This window comes from Podarcis vaucheri (genome assembly GCF_965113315.1).
Source record: "Podarcis vaucheri genome assembly, chromosome: 2".
In the NCBI taxonomy this organism is placed as follows: domain Eukaryota; kingdom Metazoa; phylum Chordata; class Lepidosauria; order Squamata; family Lacertidae; genus Podarcis; species Podarcis vaucheri.
Genome location: NC_138760.1, coordinates 89280292 through 89301641, shown reverse-complemented (window position 1 = coordinate 89301641; position 21350 = coordinate 89280292). Strand labels below are relative to the sequence as shown.

General features: G+C 46.6%; 1 protein-coding gene across 6 annotated transcripts in view; it reads right to left on the bottom strand.

The window, feature by feature from the left end:
- COL7A1 (collagen type VII alpha 1 chain) overlaps nucleotides 1-21350 on the bottom strand; it is a 121549-nt gene that overhangs the window by 87361 nt on the left and 12838 nt on the right. For 5 of the 6 annotated variants that reach the window (XM_082209112.1, XM_082209111.1, XM_082209109.1 and 2 more), the window contains exons 3-15: nucleotides 19040-19220; nucleotides 17744-17903; nucleotides 17228-17321; nucleotides 15962-16120; nucleotides 15338-15501; nucleotides 13940-14069; nucleotides 11742-11861; nucleotides 9279-9428; nucleotides 7923-8042; nucleotides 4449-4595; nucleotides 3489-3605; nucleotides 2456-2605; nucleotides 570-698 (exon numbers count right to left, since the gene is read on the bottom strand). In XM_082209112.1, coding sequence (XP_082065238.1) covers nucleotides 570-698; nucleotides 2456-2605; nucleotides 3489-3605; nucleotides 4449-4595; nucleotides 7923-8042; nucleotides 9279-9428; nucleotides 11742-11861; nucleotides 13940-14069; nucleotides 15338-15501; nucleotides 15962-16120; nucleotides 17228-17321; nucleotides 17744-17903; nucleotides 19040-19220 — 1821 coding nt within the window. Of the gene's footprint in view, nucleotides 1-569; nucleotides 699-2455; nucleotides 2606-3488; nucleotides 3606-4448; nucleotides 4596-7922; nucleotides 8043-9278; nucleotides 9429-11741; nucleotides 11862-13939; nucleotides 14070-15337; nucleotides 15502-15732; nucleotides 15869-15961; nucleotides 16121-17227; nucleotides 17322-17743; nucleotides 17904-19039; nucleotides 19221-21350 lie in introns of those variants that run through there. The other variant, XM_082209114.1, reaches the window with a different exon arrangement.

Genomic DNA, 21350 nt, shown 5'->3' with positions numbered 1-21350 from the left:
AGGCAGAAAAGTTCCTAGCCCTCTTGCTTGTGAAGTAAAACTGAGAGACATTTAAGACAGTATCGGGAGTTGGCTGAGGAACAATTTCTGGGAAGGGCATCCATCTGTCAACAAATGCTGTTGCACTGCACTGCACAACTCTGCCTCCTCTCCTATGGCTGCCATTTGCTCCTCCTCAGCAATGACTGGTAGGGACTGGTAGGGTGGAAAGCAGAGAGGCTGACAATAAGTGGGGCCAGGGCCATGACAGGCAGAGATATCTAATTTGGGTTTCACTGCCCTTCTCCGCTCTTCTGACTCTGACAGTGGCAACACTCACACTAAGAAGGAGGAAGATGACAGACAGTCCTCCTGGACTGAATGCAAGTAAGAAGGCAGGCAGTGGGTGCTGGCTGAGCTCTGGCTGAGGCTGATGTGATACTGCCCCATTTTCCCTAATGGACCAAATTCTTCTGCTTCCCCCCGCATCCCTGCTCCTATTAGCTGAGGATGCAAACTGGATCTTCAATAGCACCAGGACCACCGTGAAGCAATCCCACCCCACAATTCAGCTTCCCCTAGATACTCACCCTGGGTATTGCGTAGCACAACTTTATAAGCTGTGGCCCCAGGGACACCCGTCCAGGCCAGTCTGACTCTGTTCCCCAAAGTCTCAGTGACCCTCAAGTCAGAGATGCTGCCCACGGGTTGTGCCACCCCTGCAAGACAAATCACAGCTCAAATGCAAGGAAGCCAGTGAAGGGAGCCAAGGTGCCAGCATGACGACAGCGGGACCAGCCACAGCAGACAGAGTGGTTACACCAGGTTTCATTACAGAGAAATCCATAATTTATTTGCAGCAGAAGAGATGGGGAGGAGGACCCCCATATTGAACTTTGAACATCAGCAAAAACAAAAAAGCAGCATACAGCTTAATAACGTACAGATCTGATCAACATGGAAGAGACGCATGTAGAAGGCCAACCAGGGGCCTAGAGCTCTGCTGCAGAAAAATAGGGATTCTTCAGAACGTTATACAACCAACTTGGCTTATGAGCCGTGACTGCTGGTGTGGAAGGTTCAAGTCCACAATTCTAGTACTTGATTGGCTGGAGGAAACCATGGGGATCGGTTCTCAAGAGAAGGGGAAACAAAGGCAGCACATGTGAACACCCCAAACCTGGAGAGATCTTCCCTGCCCACCTGCACGTCTCCTGCCCCTGCTTGAAATAAACATGTATTGCAGTCAAAGGAACAGGTTGGCGGCCCAGCGCAAAGAGGACCACTTGCATCATCCCTGGCTTTCCAAGCTACAGCCATTCAGCATTTGGGAGCCTAGAAGCGGAAGGCTTGGGCTCTTCCAAGGACCTTAAGCTCCCTGATCTCTCTCACACCTGACACCCATGGCGAATGAAAGAAACACCCATAAAACACACTCAGAAGCTTTACTCCAACGTTCCCTAATGTGGTGCCCTCCTCTGGGTGTTAGACTACAACTCCCATTCATCCCTGACCACTGGCCATGCTGGATGGGGCTGATGAGAGATATAGTCCAAAACATATGGAGGGCACCAGGTTGAGGAAGGCATCTTTAATGTTTATATTGATTCACATCCCATTCGCTAAAGGTATGTTGAAAGCAAAAGCATTGCAACACATCTGGGGTAGAAATGTCTACATAAATTTTTGAAAAATTACATCACAGGGGAGAACTGTTGGTTTAAGATTGGTTTTCTGCAGTGTTTGATTTCTAATCTTAATTGCAAAGTACCTCCTGTGAGCAAACGTTTTTGGTGACAAAAATGAGGGTTTGGTTTCCCAAAGATTCCCCAGGATTTTATCATACTTTGCATTGTTTTATTCCCATTCAATACCCCTCTGCATCGGTATATTTTTAAAGGGGGATCTCACCCTCTTTTTAAAAAAGAGGTGGGGACATATTTTCAATGCTTTGTGGTCTAGCCAGTCAGGGGTCATGCAGCCACCAAAACAACATTTTGGCAGCACAGGGCCATTCTGTTTTGTTTACATGACAACAACACCACACACAGAGCAAATGAATTCATTTCCCCTGCTTTTGAAGCCCCGCCCCGCCCGGCCTCATATTATCATCTAAAGTGGGAGGCACATTTTGGCTTAGTTCTACTTAATTTAAATTAACTTGCATATTCAGAATTCCACCATCTAACCACTCAGTTTCTGCAAGGACATTTTCCTTATTTTGATCATTAAAAAGCTTCTTTTTCTGTATAAAGGTATAAACACTTCCCAGCACTTTAAACAAAACTGACCCAAAGACAAACATCTCATCAATATGTAGAGCAAGGTTCAGAAGAGGCAGCTTTATCCTAATATCAGCCTACTGCTGAGAGAGATAAACTTGGCAGCTCTACTGCAAGAGCCCTTCCTTCTCTCCAGAAGTGAAAGCAAGGTGGCAAGGGCTAAACATGCTGCAAGTCATTAATCACTTACTCACCAGTCTGCAAGATGGTAACTGGGGTGGCCACTTCCTTGCCGTCATACAAAGTGAAGAGAGTGATGTGGTATTCAGTGCCTGGCTGCAACCCTGTCAGAGTGTAGCTGTTTTCATTGGTGGGCAGTGTCACAATCCTGGGGGGCTCCAAACCTGGAGATCAGCACAAAATCACATTTAAGGATAATAGGGAATTTATGAGCTCTGGTCTGGCTGACCTGATCTGCACCTCCTGGACTAATGCCTGGATTGAAACTTTGTCCTCTACAAGCACTTGCATTTCCCTGACACAGGTTTTCCTTCCTTAATGTAGTCAAATGCATTTTTAAAACACACATATTGGGGGGGGGGAGTTTAGAAATGTGTATTTCGATAAAAAATATACAGTGGTACCTCGGGTTAAGTACTTAATTCATTCCGGAGGTCCGTACTTAACCTGAAACTGTTCTTAACCTGAGGTACCACTCTAGCTAATGGGGCCTCCTGCTGCCGGAGCACAATTTCTGTTCTCATCCTGAAGCAAAGTTCTTAACCCGAGGTAATATTTCTGGGTTAGCGGAGTCTGTAACCTGAAACGCATGTAACCTGAAGCGTATGTAACCCGAGGTACCACTGTATACATAAAAGTGTGTAAATAAATATGTGGCTTTAACAAAATAAATAAATTAGAGATTAATGCAAAGATGGAATGGAACAGATTTATAAGAGAACACTTGTGGAAATGGCATGGAGCAGAAATAAATTTGTCAATTCTTAGCCACAGCAATCATTTGCACATCCAGCCCACCAACTTCATCAGATCTTCCCGTTTTGTCCAGGCATTAAAGCAACAACCCTATACTCTTTCTCTTAAGCCTTGTTCTATAGAGAGGAGCCTCATGCCTATGGAGGACCCTCAGAGATCACGTCTTAGGAAAATCTGGAAGTGGCTGGAAAGGAATCAGCTTTCACACTCCAGCCTCCCCAATCTACCCACACTTTCTTAGCCTTCCCCACAACCTCCCTTCCACTCATTGTTGAAATCAGGCCGGGTTACCTGTTGCTTTTCTCCATTCCAGCCGATAACCTCGGGCGTTAGGGATGATGTTCCAGGCCAACTGGATAGACGTTGGATCAATAGTGACAATTCTCAGAGTCTGGAGTATAATGGCTTCTAAACATAGCAAAGAGAAACTGGACTCAGGAGGATTGAGATTCTTAGAATGGCTTGAGAACCACTCAGTACCCAGTACTTCACTTCCCACATATGCCTGTGACTATGGGAGAAGTTCATTTGTGGAGGTGGGTAGGGAGCCAATCTGAATCAAAACACCCACTATGACAAGCTCTGCCACTCTTTAAAAAGGAGGGGCCCAGCTGCGCTTTGCCTTTGAGATAAACAATGGGATCTTGCCACACACACACAAACCAATCTTCACTGCAGTGTCTCACTCTATCTTCAGCAGAGTCGCAACACTGCACTGTATTTTGCATTCCCCTCCCCCTTTTGAATACAGTCGTACCTTGGTTGTCAAACAGAATCTGTTCCAGAAGTCCGTTTGACTTCCAAAAATGTTTGACAACCAAGGCACGGCTTCCGATTGGCTGCAGGAGCTTCCTGCACTCGATCGTGAACCGCGGAAGCCGCATCGGACGTTCGGCTTCCGAAAAACATTCGCAAACCAGAACACTGAATTCCGGGTTTGCGGCGTTTGGGAGCCAAAATGGACGAGTACCAAGGCGTTCAACAACCAAGGTACGACTGTATTGGTGTGAGGGGAAGGGGTGAGCTGGTAATCAAACTTGTAGCACAGAACTGTGCCCTGAACAATTCTGGTACCTCTGTGTAAAGCTAGTTTAAACCTGAGTCATCGCATTATAAACGGAATGCTGAACAGACCAATAATTATTAAACCACAGGCCTCACTTTGCCTGGCCAATACTAGCACGATTTACTGCTAATAACAACAATAAAACAAACAAACCACAAATACTCCCTCGGGCACACAACACACACCAGTTCTCCTCCTGATGGAGGCTTTTGGCCCTTCCACCTGCCCAAAGACTGGAGCAACAGTCACCAGGTAATCACTGTCAGGCTGCAGTCCAGTCAACAAGAAGGAGTTTTTGCTGGGATCCACATCAGCTCTCTGCACATCCTGACCTGAGAAAGCACAGAACAAACAAACAAAAGTTGACAGCAGAGTATTTAATGCATGTGGAAATGTTCACTGCGTGCGGAGATGAACCTTAGAGTGGTCTGCATTCAAATGGCCTGCACTTGGCTTAACTGGGAGGAGGGAGAAGACTATCTACTAAGTTAATCTTCACAGGGACGTAGAAAACTCTAAGAAAACAGAAATGAGAGGATGGTCCCTAGCAGAGAGGATGCCATCCGCAGTCTCCCTGAAAGTGACCAATGTCCCACCTAAACAAATACAGCTGTCTTCATGGACACACATCAATACTGAGTATCGACAATAACAAGCAAAAAAGTTCCCCTGGAACAAACTGATTATTTTACAATATATATCATGTCTGGATCCTGTCCATTTCACAAAGGGTTAAGTGTGGTGGCAGATAAAAAAGAAGAAACTTAAAATATTTTACACAGAACTACAAAGGACTAACCCACTTGCTAAACGAACTCAGAGGATCAACATCGGAAATGTTTTATTGGGACTACTGGGACTAATTAAGAAATGCAGTACAATATTAGATCATCACTCCCCGAACTTCAGAGCATGGGAAGATGTATAATTTGGCATAAAATCTGGCTTTTTTATTATATTAATTTGGAATGCTTTAATGTGTTTTTAATTGGATTGTTAAAATGGAAAACTTTATATATATATATATATATATATGTGTGTGTGTGTGTGTGTGTGGTAGCCTAGGTGAGGAGTGGAGCAGAGCTCTGGACTCCGTCCTCTCTGGTCCAAGTGCAACACTCTCCATCAACTATATCACAAGGGCTCCCAGCAATGCATGGAATGGCTACAGTCAATAGGTGGAATGAGTTAACAAGAGAACTGGAACCCAACAGTGACGCAACAGATCCTGCGAATTGGTTCTGGGTTATCCACTTTACTAAGTGTGACCACATATGCAGATGTGGTACCATATTTCATGATAAAGTTTCAGATAAAAACAGCATTTGAATGCTGCTTTAAATGGAAGATAATTATATAATGATGAAGCTATGAATTATGTAATTCATTATATAATATAGCCATGATGTAATTAAGGTATTAATTATATAATTTATTAGAAGGGATGTGATGCAATACTTTTGATAACTGACATTCTTTTTTAAAAACAGAGATTTTGACAGCTTGCTGGAACAGTTAATACAGCTAGCTATCATTTTCAAGTTCTACAGCTGTGGAGAATGAGACTCTTCATTTCAGGGTTGTGGGTGAAAGATACTCACATTGCAGGGGGTTGAACTAAATGACCATTGTGGCCTTTTCCAGTTCTACAATTCTATGATTCCACGATCCAGAGTAATTTCTGGTTCCTCATGGGATTTTCTTAACACCCATGAAAGTTTACCCATTAAAAGAGTTGAGGAGAACGGCTTCCAATAAAGGCAAGATCAGCTGCTAATAAGCTAAAAAACAACAACAGACTAAAACACATGTGAAACACAACTTTGTTAACGTTTATCCGACTGTTTGTTTTAATTTAAATTGTATGTAATTGTTGCATCCTATATGCTCTTTCGTAAACAAAGATATATATCAATGCAACCATGTTAAACAGTTTAAAGATGAACATGAATAAAACTATGTTACAAAAACACACACACCACGTCAGCATTTTATATGTCTGAATAGGCTTGACTAAACAAAAATGTTTTTAATAGGCACCAAAAACAGTGCAGTGAAGGTGCATGCCTGATGTCAATAGACTGGGAATTCCAAAGTATAGGTGCTGCCACACTGCGCAAGCAAAGTCCCACATAGTCTTATTATGAAAGTTCACTCTATCACATATCTAGAATAAATTTTATAGTCATGTATCCTACATTGAGTGGGTCTTCATATACAGTTTAAGCTCGCAACTTAAACGGGGGTCATGTTCCGGGGAATGTGCCTTAAGCCAAAATTGCATATAGTCAAAACACACTAGGTGCAATGGTTGGTGAGAATGTTAAAGTCTTTCTTTCCCCTGGATGTCTACCCACTTTAAATTTTTTATTTATTTTTTGCCATGCACATAAAGCTGAATGTGCACAAGTTGAATGAGCTTAAGTTGTGGGCTTAATGTTTATGTTTAGTATCATATTGGTTTTTGATAAATGATAGACATACTTTTTACACAGACAGTGGTGCTTCTTTTTGTGTGTGTGTAAGGAGTTGTCTGGACCAGTCACTTGCTTCTTTTTTAGCCAGCCATCTGATCAGGCCCTAGGCCAAGCTGCTTTTGAAGTCTTGTTCTGAACAGCTAAGATCAACACATTTGCTACCCAAAACACCACCTCCCGCACTTTCCATATTCATCCGCAAAAACCTTCAAATATACCTATTGAATTAAATACCGTATTTTTTGCCCTATAGGACGCACTTTTCCCCCTCCAAAAATGAAGGGGAAATCTGGGTGCGTCCTATGGGGCGAATGCAGGCTTTCGCTGAAGCTTGGAGAGCAAGGGGGGCTGTGCGCACCGACCCCTCTTGCTCTCCAGGCTTCAGGAAGACATCCGCAGCCTAGGCAGCCCTGTGGGAGGTTCCGCAGGGCTGTCTAGGCTGTGAATAGCAGCCTGCTTCCCGGAGCGCCGGGCGCGCTGAAAGCAGAGCGCCCCTCGCACCGGGCAGACATCCGCAGCGTGGGGAGCCCTGCAGGAGTTCCCTGCAGGGCTCCCCACGCTGTGGATAGCAGCCTGCCGCCCAGCGCGAGGGGCGCCCTGAAGCAGAGCGCCCCTCGCGCCGGGCAGACATCCACAGCGTGGGGAGCCCTGCAGGAGTTCCCCGCAGGGCTCCCCACGCTGCGGATAGCAGCCTGCCGCCCGGCGCGCGAGGCACAGAGCGCCCCACACGCCGGGCAGACATCGGCCAGCCCCACAAGCTTGGGGGACAGCAGGGAGGGGCAGCGCTGCCATCCCGCTGTTCCTCAACCTGTTTCGGCTTCCCCGACCTGGTTTTGGGGGGGAAATAAAGGGAAAATTTTTTCCCTTTATTTCCCCCCAAAAAAACTAGGTGCGTCCTATGGGACGGAAAATACGGTAATTGCATCCCTCTTTTCTGGCAGCTGAAACACCATCATCTCACAAATAGTGCTATTTGCAAAGTGAAAACACCCCTGTATTTTCATAAGGCATCATTACAGTGGATTAGGTCCCACTGGACATGTAAAAAAGTGTATTTTCATAGCATTCTGGGACGGTCAATTCATCTGTGGAGTCACAGTGACAGATCTGACTGATCATGCTGTGCTCTAGCATCCTGATATTGGAGCACAGGAAGAAAATGGATCAGCTGAACAGACATACCTGAGAGGAGGCCCCAGGTAACACGGTATCCCGTTGCTCCACTCACGCCCCGCCAGGTCACCAGCATGCCCTGGGAGGAGATGTTCAGGGCAGACAGTTGTTGCACTCCTGACAAACCCACTGAGGATAGAGAAGGGGTAAAAAAAAATACCAACACTGAAAAATGTGAAGACATGCCATGTCCATTAAAGGTAAAGGACCCCTGACAGTTAAGTCCAATCACAGACGACTCTGGGGTTGCGGCGCTCATCTCGCTTTACAGGCCGAGGGAGCCAGTGTTTGTCCACAGACAGTTTTTCTGGGTCATGCGGCCAGCATGACTAAGCCGCTTCTGGCGCAACGGAACACCGAAACCAGAGCAGTGCATGTAAATGCCGTTTACCTTCCTGCTGGAGCAGTACCTATTTATCTACTTGCACTTTTTGGCATGCTTTCGAACAGCTAGGTTGGCAGAAGCTGGGACCGAGCAACAGGAGCTCACCCCGTTGCAGGGATTTGAACCGCCAACCTTCTGATTGGCAAGCCTGAGAGGCTCAGTGGTTTAGACTACAGCACTACCCTTGTCCCATTACCATGTCCATTAGATGTGCCATTTACCAGTAACCCTACAGTCTAGATGCTGGTGCACCACAACCTCACAGAATTAATTCTTAATTAACTGCAGCACAAACTGAATGAAGGGAATGGTTCCCAGTATTTACAACTGCATTTTAAACATGGTGCATGAATTCTGATGTTTTAAGCATGCACCAAATAATATCTAAAATGGGATGCCTCCTCTGAACTAAAACATCGGCTTAAAACCCTCAGCTAAAGATAAATAGGCAGTCGATTGAAAAGTGCTACAGCACTGCCAGCCTACATCTCTCAAAATCTACAAACGCATGTAAAACATGGGAGAGACTGCAATTCCTTAGGAACTCATTGGGGCTAGGTTTAGGGACAAGCAAGTTTGGCGATTGTCTGGGGCAACTCGGGGTTGCCTGTCCATGCACTGGCCACTAAACTGTTTAAATAAATAACACAAGCAATTCATATAGCACAAATAAGTATGGGTTTACAGATCCCAACATGCAGATTTATCATCTTAGGAAACAAGGATGAATCATGGCTGTGGGTCATGCATCCAAAGTCGTGAAATGGGCAACAGATGCAATAAAAATTAAAGTGTTTCATAAATACAATAAGAATATTAACGTATTAAAAACACAGCGATTGTCAGAATCACTGGCTGAGGAAATTATTTCTACCTTCAGGGGGGAAATGTAAAAATCAAAGCATGAATACAATCTTCGTTTGCCATCTCTCTCTTCCCAGTTCTCCAAGTCTGGTGGTCTTAACTGAGATGGGACTTACACGTTCGGCCATTGATCACGGCAGGTGCCACTGTCTGACGGGGGTAGATCGGGTAGAGTGTGATCATATAGTCAGTGTTGGGGCGAAGGTTGCTGAGCAAGGCTGAAGTAGCACTGGGCCCAAGACTGATCTCCTCAGGCTGAGTTTCACCTTTGATTGGAAACGAACAAGGAGTACTTCAGGGACACAAATAACAGAAGTATGAAGGCACACAGCATTACCAGAGATCCCACACATAAATGACATCATTGGTTATGTGAGCTGCTTCTTATTTCAAAACACTTCTGGCAAGCAAGTCCTCACTGGTTCTTTTATTTTTGAAATTTTAAGCTAATGGCCCGCATGTAGTCAAGAACATGACCAAGTCTAATGACTGAAAGCTGAGGAGATTCACAGCTCTAAGTCAAAGCACCCACGCTGACCTGAGGGGCACATACATATTGAAGCCACCGCAGGGTGCAAGCACTTCTTCTTTCAGAATATTCCTCCATCTTCAATAGATAATAGAATATGCATCACAGTTTCATGATGCAACCCCAACTTTTAATTTGGTGGCCATGTCAGCTTCTATGTGATATTATGGAGGTTAAGGCTATACATGGTTATGTTTCACCTCTGCATACCCTGAGGGCTGGACTAGATGGGTTCCTGGTCTGATCCAGGAAGGCTCCTCCTATGCTCTTATGATCTTCCTTCCATTTCCTGGAGGAATCTATAGTCTATTTGAGAATCCAATCAATCCACATGTGGACAACCAAGGAGACACACTGGAGGGCTGTGCAGGTTCAGAGAGGGTCTTTGCCTATGGTAAATACGCCCTAGTCTTACAGGTTCATGGTGGAGGGGCAAACTGCCCCCTCCAAGTCTCACCTAGGCAGCACTTCCTGAGCAATAGATGGTATGCACGCGAGAGAGAAAATGTCTGTGTGCATGGCTGATGGCAGCAGGTATAGGTGGTCCATCTAGTTAGGGTCCATCCCTGCCCCACCATGAATTCTTGTATGTCCCCACTTGTTTATGTAGGCACCTCTCAAATTAGCAGCAGATACACACATTTCTGAGTTTCTGGGTCACTGCAGCCAACTGCAGGAGTCTAAACCACTGGGCAGGGACCTGAGCATGGGGGCTGAAAATGGGTGCCAGGGGTGACCTCTCCAACAATGATAGACAAAGGACTTGTGGGGGGGAGGACATGGGTAGACATGGTTTGGTTCCACTGTGGCTGACACTGCAGCCATTTGGCTCCTGCATGCAGAGCCAAACAGCGGTGGCTGCTTCTGCTGAGCTCAGCAGCATGTTGGTGCCCACAGGGCCAGCATTCTCTGCATTGCCATGGCAACAGGTGTGGCCACCCAGTGGGTGAGGCTCTGGGAGATCTGCCAGGGCTCTGAGCACTGGGATGGCTGCAGGCTGGGGAGGGGCAGCTCCAGGTGCAGCTTCCAACAAGCACAAAACACAGGAAATGGTAGAGGGAATCTTCCAAACAGCCTCCACTCCCCCAAGCCTGGACTCTCTCTCGCAGCACAACCTAAACTGTGGCAACAACGCGCATGTATTGCGACACTCAGGCACATGAGGAGATGCTCAGGCAGCACGTTCACAGCTGCACAGAGGGACTCCACGCACTGGCACAAGCTGTTCCTCCACCCCACGCTGTCTCAAGGCTTTGTTTTCAAACTGTGCTATTACACAGAGCGTAAGCCTCGTCAACAAGAGCTCCTGCCACAAGAGCGGGGCTGAGCTGTGCTTCTGAAAATTCCAGCGTGGCTGAGCTTCTCTCTTCTGATCAACAGCCTGGCTTCCACCAAAGAGCACTGCTTGCCCTCCTGCTGCAGCTGGAGCCTTGAAAGGCAAGGGAAACATGACAACAGCATCCACCCAACAACCACAATGGCTATGTTCTATCTCCACTGTCAGAGGCAAGATGTCTTTGAATTCTAGTTTCTGGGAATCACAGGTGGGCAGAGCGCTATTGCACTCGGGTCCTGCTTGCAAGCTTTCTGCAGCCATCTGGTTGGCCATTGTGAGAACAGGATACTGCACTAGGTGGGCCATGGGCCTGATCCAGCAGGCTCCTCTTACATTCTTATCCCAGATATAAAACCAGGAGGCATTCTAAAGATTTTCCAGAGTTGCTTCTCAGTATCCTCTTAGGACCAAATTAGCTTATAACCTATGACCGCTGCCCAGAGCCCGTGTTGCCTCCTGGTACTTCTTGGCAACAATTCAGGCACAACATCATCACCCTCAGCATTTACTCTGCTTAGCTGGCAGCTGCTTAAGGGGTGGGTGGGAAATGCTGTGTCCAATGATGGTTTACAATGCAGGTGAAAGCAGCAGCCTTTAAAGCTCTTGAAAGAGTTCGGCCAGTCTTACAGCTGTTCTGCAGTGCTTCCACCTAACAACAGGACTGATTGGTATTTCTGATCTGTAAGTGCCAACCCTGCCATGATCTTCACTCACCTCTGCCCAGATACGTGAGCCTATAGCCCTGCAGGGTACCCAGACCAGGGGCCCATGACAGCCTAAGGAAGGTGGGTCCTGCATCCAACACTTGGAAATTTGTCACTCCAGACACAGCCTCTGTAAGAGAAGGAAGATATGTCTGTGTGCCCTTCATGTGGGAATGAGACACACAGTGGGTGCAAGATGAAAAGAAGGCAGCTGCCCCAGTTACCAGCGGGTGCCAAGAGGAGAAAAACAATAGGAGTTTGCTAAGCCAAGAGTAAGAGTGAGCAACTGAGTAACACCAAAGGCCAACATGCAACTGTTGTCATAAGCTAATTTAGGTGAGTCCTGCTCCCTGCATTTCAGATTGTCTCAATCTGTACTGCTATATCCACCACAACCTAGAGTTAAGAGCTGTGTGGGATGCACAAATGAGAATATGACATATTCTATCAATAGCCTCCCTATTGCTACCATCAGTTACAAAATCCAAGATGGCAGCACTAATATATAATATACAGTGGGACCTTGGTTTAAGAACAGCTTAGCTTATGAATAACTTGGATTAAAAACGCTGCAAACCCGGAAGTAGGTGTTTTGGTTTGTGAACTTTGCCTTGGAAGCAGAACATGGTTGGCTTCCTGTTGAGTGTGTTCCACTTGTAAATTGAGTCCCCCACTGCTATGGGAAAGTACGCCTTGGTTTAAGAATGCAATTCCAGGACGGATTAAGTTCATAAAACAAGGTACCACTGTGTGTGTGTGCGTGTGTGTGTGTGTGTGTATACACACATATATACATATACATATATATATATACACACACACACACATATATATATATATATATATATATATATATATATATGCAGGTTTTGGTGTCTTCGGGTGTCTTCCCGTGTAAGAGTCGGGGTGTCTGGGCGACGTTTCGACGAGGTCTCACTCGTCATCTTCAGGCTGGTGCTTTCGGCTTCTTGTTACTGGAACATGAAGATGACGAGTGAGACCTCGTCGAAACGTCGCCCAGACACCCCGACTCTTACACGGGAAGACACCCGAAGACACCAAAACCTGCATTCCTGTACCCGTGAAAATCTACGAAAGCATATATATATATATATATATACACATGTATATATAAAACAATATTCAGTAATGGGCTCTGAACACAGTTAAGTCAATAAAAACAAATGATAGAATCACAAAACTATAGAGTTGGAAGGGACCACAAGGGTCATCTAGCCCAACCCCCTGCAGTACAGGAATATGTACTTTATAATCAGTCCTTCCTTCCCAAAGCGAGTCCTAACAGCAATAAAACTACTGTGCATAAAAACCATTTAAGACACCACTGGTAATGGCACAGTTGGTACCTGCAGTGTAAATATAACACAACAGTGGCAACTTGATTTTAATAGCAGCAGTTAAAAGAACAACTCATGAGCATCACAAAAGCAGTGCAAAACCAGATTCAACTAGTATTTAAGGAGGCCCAGGGAAATAAAAAGGTCTTTGCCAAAGGGACATGTAAGTAGGAGTTAGGTCAGCCTATCTGGGGAGAATATTCCAAGCAAGGGGTGCCACAGCCAAAAAGACACAGCCATCAGTTGCCAAGTACCTAACTTCAGAAGGTGCGGGCACCCATAGAAAGGTCTCCAATGATGAACTCAGCGTACATGCAAGGTGCATGTGAGCTCTAAAATGGAGGGAAGCAGCAGGTGGATCTGGAGCCTGACACCAAAGACCCAAGGTTTCTGTATTAATGGTGATGCCAAGATCAAAAGTAATGTCAGCCTCAATAACTGTGGGTTGCATACACATATAGTCCAACTCAGAGTAGGCTCATTAAAATAAATGGACACTTAATGGGTTTCCTCTGAGTGAAATTTAGTTGGATACAACTCCTTACATTTTTCCTCCCTGAGCCTCCTCAAAAATAGGCTACAACTGCACAGACTAAGCACCATTCATTGAACCTCCTACTGCTGCAATTGTCCCAAATGCGGCCACCTCACACACTAACTCACACACCAACTACCATGTTCCCACACAGAAAGCAATCCTCACACAGGAAAATGCACAAAGCCCACATGCATACAAGGAAACCCAAACAAATCACACTCTTGTGAAGAGTCACCACAAAGAGGCATACACAGAACGTCTCCAAGAAGTTGTGGAAATATGGGATTATCAGAGGCAGAAGTCGTTACTCACGAGTACGTCCTTTGCCAGACACGGATTCTCCAATGCTGTTGGCATACTGAGCAATAACAGTCACCAGGTAATCTGTGCCTCCCCTCAAACCACGTAGCACGGTACTCGTCTCACCAGGTCCCAAACTAACCTGTCCAACAGCAGGAATGAATGGAAAAAATAGCTTCAGATAGTATGACGAATGCATCAGTCCCTAGTCATGTGTGACAAAAACACTTGTATCCATTTTAACTGCGTGCACATGAAGGAGGAAGCCATGACTACCAGTGGCCTCCTATAACATAGTGAACTGTGTGGGGGACTTCTTACACTAAATGAGCACCTGGACAGTAAAGCCTGGGGGAAGCAGCCAAAGGGCCACAACAGAAGACAGGTAGAGGGAGAACCTTGAGTTTCAACTGGAGCAACGGTACTGAGGGAGGAGTGTCTAACCCAGCCTTTGCCAACCTGGTGCCCTTTCAGACCCAAACTCCCACTGGCTAGCCCCTAACAGGAGTTGGCCCCAAACATCTGGAAGGCACCAAGCCCAGGTTAACCCATTTCTCTTCGCTGGTTTCCTTATCTCTATCCAATCACACAAACTCCCCAAAGTTGTGGGGGGAAACACAGGCAAGATCCATGGACCTCTCTATTTTCTCTCTCTGTGGAGTTAACTGCAGCTTGTAAGGGAGGGCATATAAACTGGGTAAATAGTGCAAAAGTAAAATGTAAATGCACACACAGCTCTGGTCAAGTTTATTCCTGGGTGCTTAAAAAAGTAAAATTTCCACAAATTCTGAAGCCATTTCATTTCCGCCCCCCAGGGGAGATGGCAATATGTAGGGATGGTTGGACTAAAATATCTGCAACATTTACTTCCTTATCAACCCTAAGTTTAAACCTCCGGAGGGCAGGGGTAACAACAAAAAATGCATCATTTATGTTTTAAGCTACAATCCAAGCCTTCCTTACACTGGGCTTGGACTGAGCAGAGATGTTGTTCGGCTCGCTTCTGCCAGCTGAGCTGGCCTCTTTCTAGTTGCTGCCGGTGGACTGACAGACACAAGTGTCACTCTGTCAGCGCAGATTTCCCCGCTTCTGCCTGCCAAACATGCAGCCAGGCGGAAAAACTTGCTGGCAGTATCCACAAAGCGCTAAAACAGGGTGTTCCAAGAGAAGGGCTGAGCTGGTCTGGGATCTCCCAAGCTGCTCTCACAGGGTTGGAGTTGGTCCCATTCCCTGCATCCACTCCAGGCTTTCCCCGCCCCTTCCCCGCCATGAGTGGCCAGGCTGTGGATGTGGTGCTGGTTTCCACCACTCCACAGGGTCCCCATCAGTGGGGAGTTAGGAGTCGCCTGCCTTTTGTGACTTACAGCTAGGTAAAGACACCTAGGACTGCGCTGAAATGGGAAGCCTCACCTCCTGCCTCTCAGCTGTTATTTGCTGCCCCAAGCCTGTGAGAGGCACATACTGGACTTTGTAGCCTATTACAGGACCACCAGCTGCTGTCCAGCGGATCCTCAGCATATCTGTTCCCTGCTCCAGGAAGACCAAATTCGAGGGGCCACCATATGTCTCTGTACCTTAAAGTGGAGGGGAGGAAACAGAGAGAATAAATCAAGATCCTTGCTGGCACATGCAGCTCACCACAGGCCCAGAAGGTAAGGTGAGCAAAGGCCAAGAATTTCAGAAAAGCAGTTCCTTCCCCCCCCCAACCCACACAAACAAAAAAGCTGGAAGGATTTGTAGAATGATGAGCAACTTATGTTGACACCAGCAAGCACTGGAGGGTAAGAAGATTGAATGCTACCCACCCGCAGGGTGAGGTTAAACCAACACTGAGCTTAGGTCAGGGTTCCTGGTGGAGTATCACATTGATTAGATCAGGAGCTTCCTCCAGGATTTGCTGATGCATTTCCATGGAAACAGGGCAGGCTGGGAATTAACCCCTTGCAACCCTTGCCAGAGAGAGAGAGAGAGAATCAGGACCGAAGCAGCACTTCAAAGCTGAGCGGCACCTGCACCCCACCCCGAACCTTTTACCTGCTGGCTGTAGGATGCCCCCGGTGCTGGTGCACACCCTCCGCGACACCAGCGGCAAGAGAGTTGAGAGGATTTTAAAGTCAGTGACAAAGAAGAAATAATCCTCCGTGGGGGTGGAAGCCACTTTGGTCAGCTCGCTGCTGTCCGCGTTCTTGATGCCTGAGTAGGAAACAGAGGACTTTGGTAACAATCATCTTCAACCGCCTTCAGACCTACATTTCCCCCTTCTTTGGGGTTTCCTAACCTTCTGTCTTTTCCATGCACTGGAGTGTGGGGTCCTCTCTGTGCATAGTCCTGGATACATAATGGCCCTTGATAACAGGCTAAGGCAAGAACATAGGAAATCTGACCATCGGTCACTCTAGCTTAGTATTGTTTACGGTGAAGGGCAGATGACTATTGCCTACAATGAGCAGGCAGCTGCTCTCTAGTCTCAGACAGAGGAGATTTTCATTCCTCAATTCCTTACATTCCAGGAGTTGAAACTTGGACCTTCTGCATCCAAAGCAGATGTTCTACCACCAAGCTACAGCCCTCCCCTTGCCACCATGTGAGCACTTTAAGTAGAGGGCTGCTGTAAGCGACAGGTACAGACAGTGCCTGCAACCCACACAAGGACTGTGCCAATTTCTCTCCTAATTGTAACAGACCCAAACAGGCTAGCATTGTACCCTCATGCGATGCTGCAGCCAACACTGCAACACAAGATATTTTTTTCATGGCTTGTTGAAGAAGGGACAATTGCACGTGTTCAACATTCAAAATCATATGTGATTCACCACTGTTGAGATATAACATTTGGGGGGGGTGTCTATATCTTCTTATTAGGGTTTTTTTTGAAAATGTTAAAAGCATAAAATGAGCCCTGATGGATCAGACCAATGGCCCATCTAATCCAACATCCTGCTCTCACTATAGCCAACCACTTCCACATGTTCACCCCAGGTACATGTGCCATCGGTGAGAGGGAAGATTGCCAGGGATAACAAAACTAGGAGGCTCATCACCTGCTTGCAAAGTCCTTGTTCCCTGCCTAGGCCTCCTCATGTGGCAAGTAGGAACTGGTATAGATGTTACCAGCATCACCCACCGAGCTCTGCTTTTTCATACAGAGAACCAGCGGCAGGGTGAGGGAGCAGATGGTAGGAGCCAGAGATTACGGGAAGATGCGACTGTATGGGGGATGGAGGAAGGGAGAAGTTCTCACAAATGTTGTCCTTCCTGGGTCCCAATCTCTCACGGGACCAGAATGCAGTAGACACTCACCCACAGCAAAGACTTTAATGCCTTGATCCTTCAGCTTTGCAGCTGCCCCCTCAACTTCATCCTGAGACTTTCCATCTGTGATGAGGATGCAGATCTGATGCAGAGAAGGGAAAGTTATAAGCCATGAAGGTACCCTCAACAAAGAGTTGTAGCAAAGTGCCTCTTTCTGAATTTACATTGGTGCAAACTTTTTGGATCCTTCATCTAAGCCGGGTAGCTCAGAAGCAGGGGGAATGGTGAGGGGTTGCTGCATGCGACCTATTTTAAAGGAATGTGCATCATCACAGCCTGGGGGTAGCCCCCCCCTTCTGTCTCTCTGAACCTTCCCAAAGACAGTGATAGCTAATTATTCAGCTTCATGACATGCATGCTCCAACACTGCCAGAACCCAAAAGAGAGGCCACCAGGAGGCTAAGAAGTCCCATCAGCATATTACCCTGCTGCTTTGGCTACTGACTTCCCACCCTTCCAGCCACCCTTCTCTCTGATCTAGCAGAAGACACTCTCTCACGGTACCTTTGGAACATTAGGCCGGATCTGACTGGCTCCAAAGAAGTTATCTGCCACATGGCGAAAGCCTGCCCCTGTCCGCGTGTTCCCAGACTTGTAGGCCATCTCTCGGACAGCCTTCATCACCGCTGTCCCATTGCGGTATGTGGAGAATGTGAACTCGGTCCTGGGATCAAAATGAAAGGAAAGGTCAGGGGAGGAGGCAGGAGGCAGGAGCAGAAGTCACAGGACCTGCCAGCCCATCTCTTGAGTGGAGTCCACCGAATGAGCCACCATTTCTTTATGGGCAGCCTTGTGCATCACCGAAAAGTTTTTCAGAAATTCCCAGTGGTGCTCTTAAGGAGTTTCTCCAGGTGTAAGTGGAGTGGTTGGCTCTTCAGAAAAGGAAAATGAGACCATGCTGTGAATCCAGGTTTCTTTTATATTTGAAAAAAGAGCTAAAGTCTCAAGTTGAAAGTAAAAAATAAAATAAAATACACCCTAGCCATTTTTATAGCCAGCTTAAGCTATTACTATTATCATCATTAGTTACTGAATTTGTATAACGCTCTTCATCCAAAAACCACAAGGCAGTTCACAACATAAACATGCAAAATGAAAACACAAAATGCATAATAAAACAAAGGCGAAACAAACTAATACCCCTCCTCCCACAGACACATTTAAAAGGCCATATAACGTTAATCAGCCAAATGCCTAACTGAAAAGAAGCTCTCTACAGATCTACATTATGGCAATGGAAAGCTCTAGAACACTTCCCCCAATATGGTGGACTCAAGATGTTGTTGGTCTGAAACTCCCATCATCCTCAACAATTGGCCATTGGCTGGCTAGGTCTGAGGGGAGCTGGAGTTCAACAACATCCAACAGGTTGGAGGAAGGCTATTCTATAGAGCCTATAAGACAGGGGTGCCAGATTCAGATGTTGATGGACTCCAACTTCCATCATCCCAGACTATTGGGACATATAGATTAGGGCTGATAGGAGTCCAACTACAAAGACCTGAAGGGTCACAAGTTAGCCACCTGCACTATGAGAAAGGCCCTGCTGGATCAGGCTGAGGGCCAGTCTAGTCCAGCTCACACGCTCATCCATCAGGCACCTCTGGAAAGCCTATGGGCAGGGCATGAAGGCAAGGATCCTCCCTTGCTGCTTTTCCTCCACAGCTCCTGGTATTCAGCAATACACTGCCTCTGATCAGAGAGGTCCCATATGTCAGCCGCAACCATTGGATAGACCCATCTACCATGAATTTGCAGCTCCTGCAAATACTGCTGGAGGACAGAGAGGCTGGGACTCACCTGGGTTCGTCACTGTACTGCACAGCTCCAAAGCGCACCCCTCTCTCACCCACCACATTGACAAAAGGGGCAACCAGCCCCTCCATGAAGTTCCGGACCATTTGGAAGTTGGCTCTTCCAATGCTAGAGGATCCGTCCACCAGGAACACAATGTCGGCCGTGTAGACGTTGGAGCAGACCACTGTAAAACAGCAACCCATGGCTCAGATGGTTCGTTATCGCATGAAATACAGAAACATAATAGGCATTCCATTTGGGGGTCAGAGGCTGGGTATGGCCAGCCTTGCACCCTGCTTCTATACAGGCCAAAAGCCCGTACCAGAAGCCTTTTACAGAAAGGGCTGTGTATTCTCAGGTTAGCGTTGCATTCACTGCTGCCATTCACAGCCACTCACAAAGCAGACAGAAACGTATCTGCACACCAATCAGGTGTCCTTTACACTGGGAGTTACTTCAGTGCCTCATACACACCACATTCCTTTAGAGTTAAGTCATCAGAAAGAGACAGCTTGGGGCTCCAGCTCCCACAGGGGCAGACAGAACCATTCCTATTCCAAGAGGGTGACTGACTCTTTCCCTCTTTGTGCATCAAGTCCATAACTGGCCCTCTCAATTCCCAAGTCTCCATCCTATGGAAGGATTGGAGGGGAAAGAGGAGACAGCACGTCCTGGCTTAATAACTGGCACAGCTGAAGTGGGGAAAGAAATGCTATCTAGAATCACGATTTTTGATTTAGGAGGTGAATAGAGAAGGAGTGTCTTTTTCTGTAACAAAGGGACCATGGTAAATTCCTTTGCTTCATCCCAGACACACAGTCAGGGAGTGGAGCCCAACATTTTTGAAGATGGTTTTTTTTTAATTGATTTTTTTCCTCCTGCTGCCAGGTGCTATGGGAAAGTGCAAGCCTACCTGCAAACACTTGCAGAGAAGCCAGTTCTTGACACCTCAGTGGAGCTATAAGATACACAATATGCTCCTCAAGGGGAAAATCAGTTTCTAAAACTATGAACTCCTTCTCCTTGGATATCAAGAGGAAGTGAGTGTATTGGTACCAATGGGACACTGAATGGAACATGAATGAGAACAGAGAAACTTTAGATAGGTAGCCAAGAACATTTGCATGCTTATCTTTGATCTGGAAGCTCTCAGGCAAGAGAGAAGGATGAGAAAGGGTGGAAGAGGAAAGGTCACTAAGTGCAATGGACCTTTCTCGGCAAAATAAACACTCCAACATGAAACAAAACCTTTGGCAAACTACCTCGAAGCAAAGCCAGAGCAATTATCAGTGTTAAGTTGTGGTTAGGGTAGGTGGAACCATCAAACCGCTTGTCATGCTTGTAGCGTGGGTGGGAAACCTCTGAACCAGAGATTTTGATGTTTAAAATGGGAGTGAAGGGAGACTTGCAAAGTCACGCATTTGACAGGTGGGTAGCTCTAGGTAGTGCAAGCAGCGTGCCCCCTGCATGACAGGTTCATGACATGAACATATCTTTCTGTTACACATGAGCTGGCAACTATGGTTGAATGCTTCTAAAGGAGTGAGGGCCAGAAGCCAGCATTAAACCATGGTTTAAAGTTGCCTAACAAATCCCAGCTTATTTCAAAGCCAGGATGTTAAATGCCTGGAGACTGTAAGTAGGACAGGAAGGGGTCGGGAGAGATGGGTGAGAAGGAGCGCCTGTGCACCCAACTTCCTGCCAGCAGCCTCACTGCTGCTTACACCAGGTATCCTGGCTTATCCTAGCTAAAGTCCATGAACTCAGGTGCTGATTCTTTCCAAAAGTTTTAATGCTCAAATCAGTATGATACATATGCAAATGATACATAGGCAGAGGGACAGCAGGCAATACACAGCTCTCCTCAAGGCATGAATAAATGAAGGCACAGCAGGCAGTACAGTTACGAACGCAAAAGAGTTGCTTCCACAACACCATGTCCCTTGCATTTCCATGATAAAGGAATGGGGAAGGCACAACTTAGCATGGCAAGCAGTTCTATTCTGTTCGCAGCTTCTCTGGTGTCTAAGGGACCTAGTGCATTGCAGGTAGCCATCTTTGTCATCTTCCAACGGTTGCAATGCAGAGATAATGCTTCACCAGGGAAAAAGAAATCAGAAAACAGGGACTGTCTCTGGTAAACAGAGAGAGTCAGAGCTATGCATATGCCACCTCTATCTTCATTCCAGCAGGGCAATGCAGCCAAACCGAGTTCACCCTTAGCATGAGCCTCCGAGTGGTGCTGGAAGCATCACCTCTCCTATTCCATTCCTTCACCCTTTCCCCCCTTTTTTGCTACCCTCTCCTCTCCCTT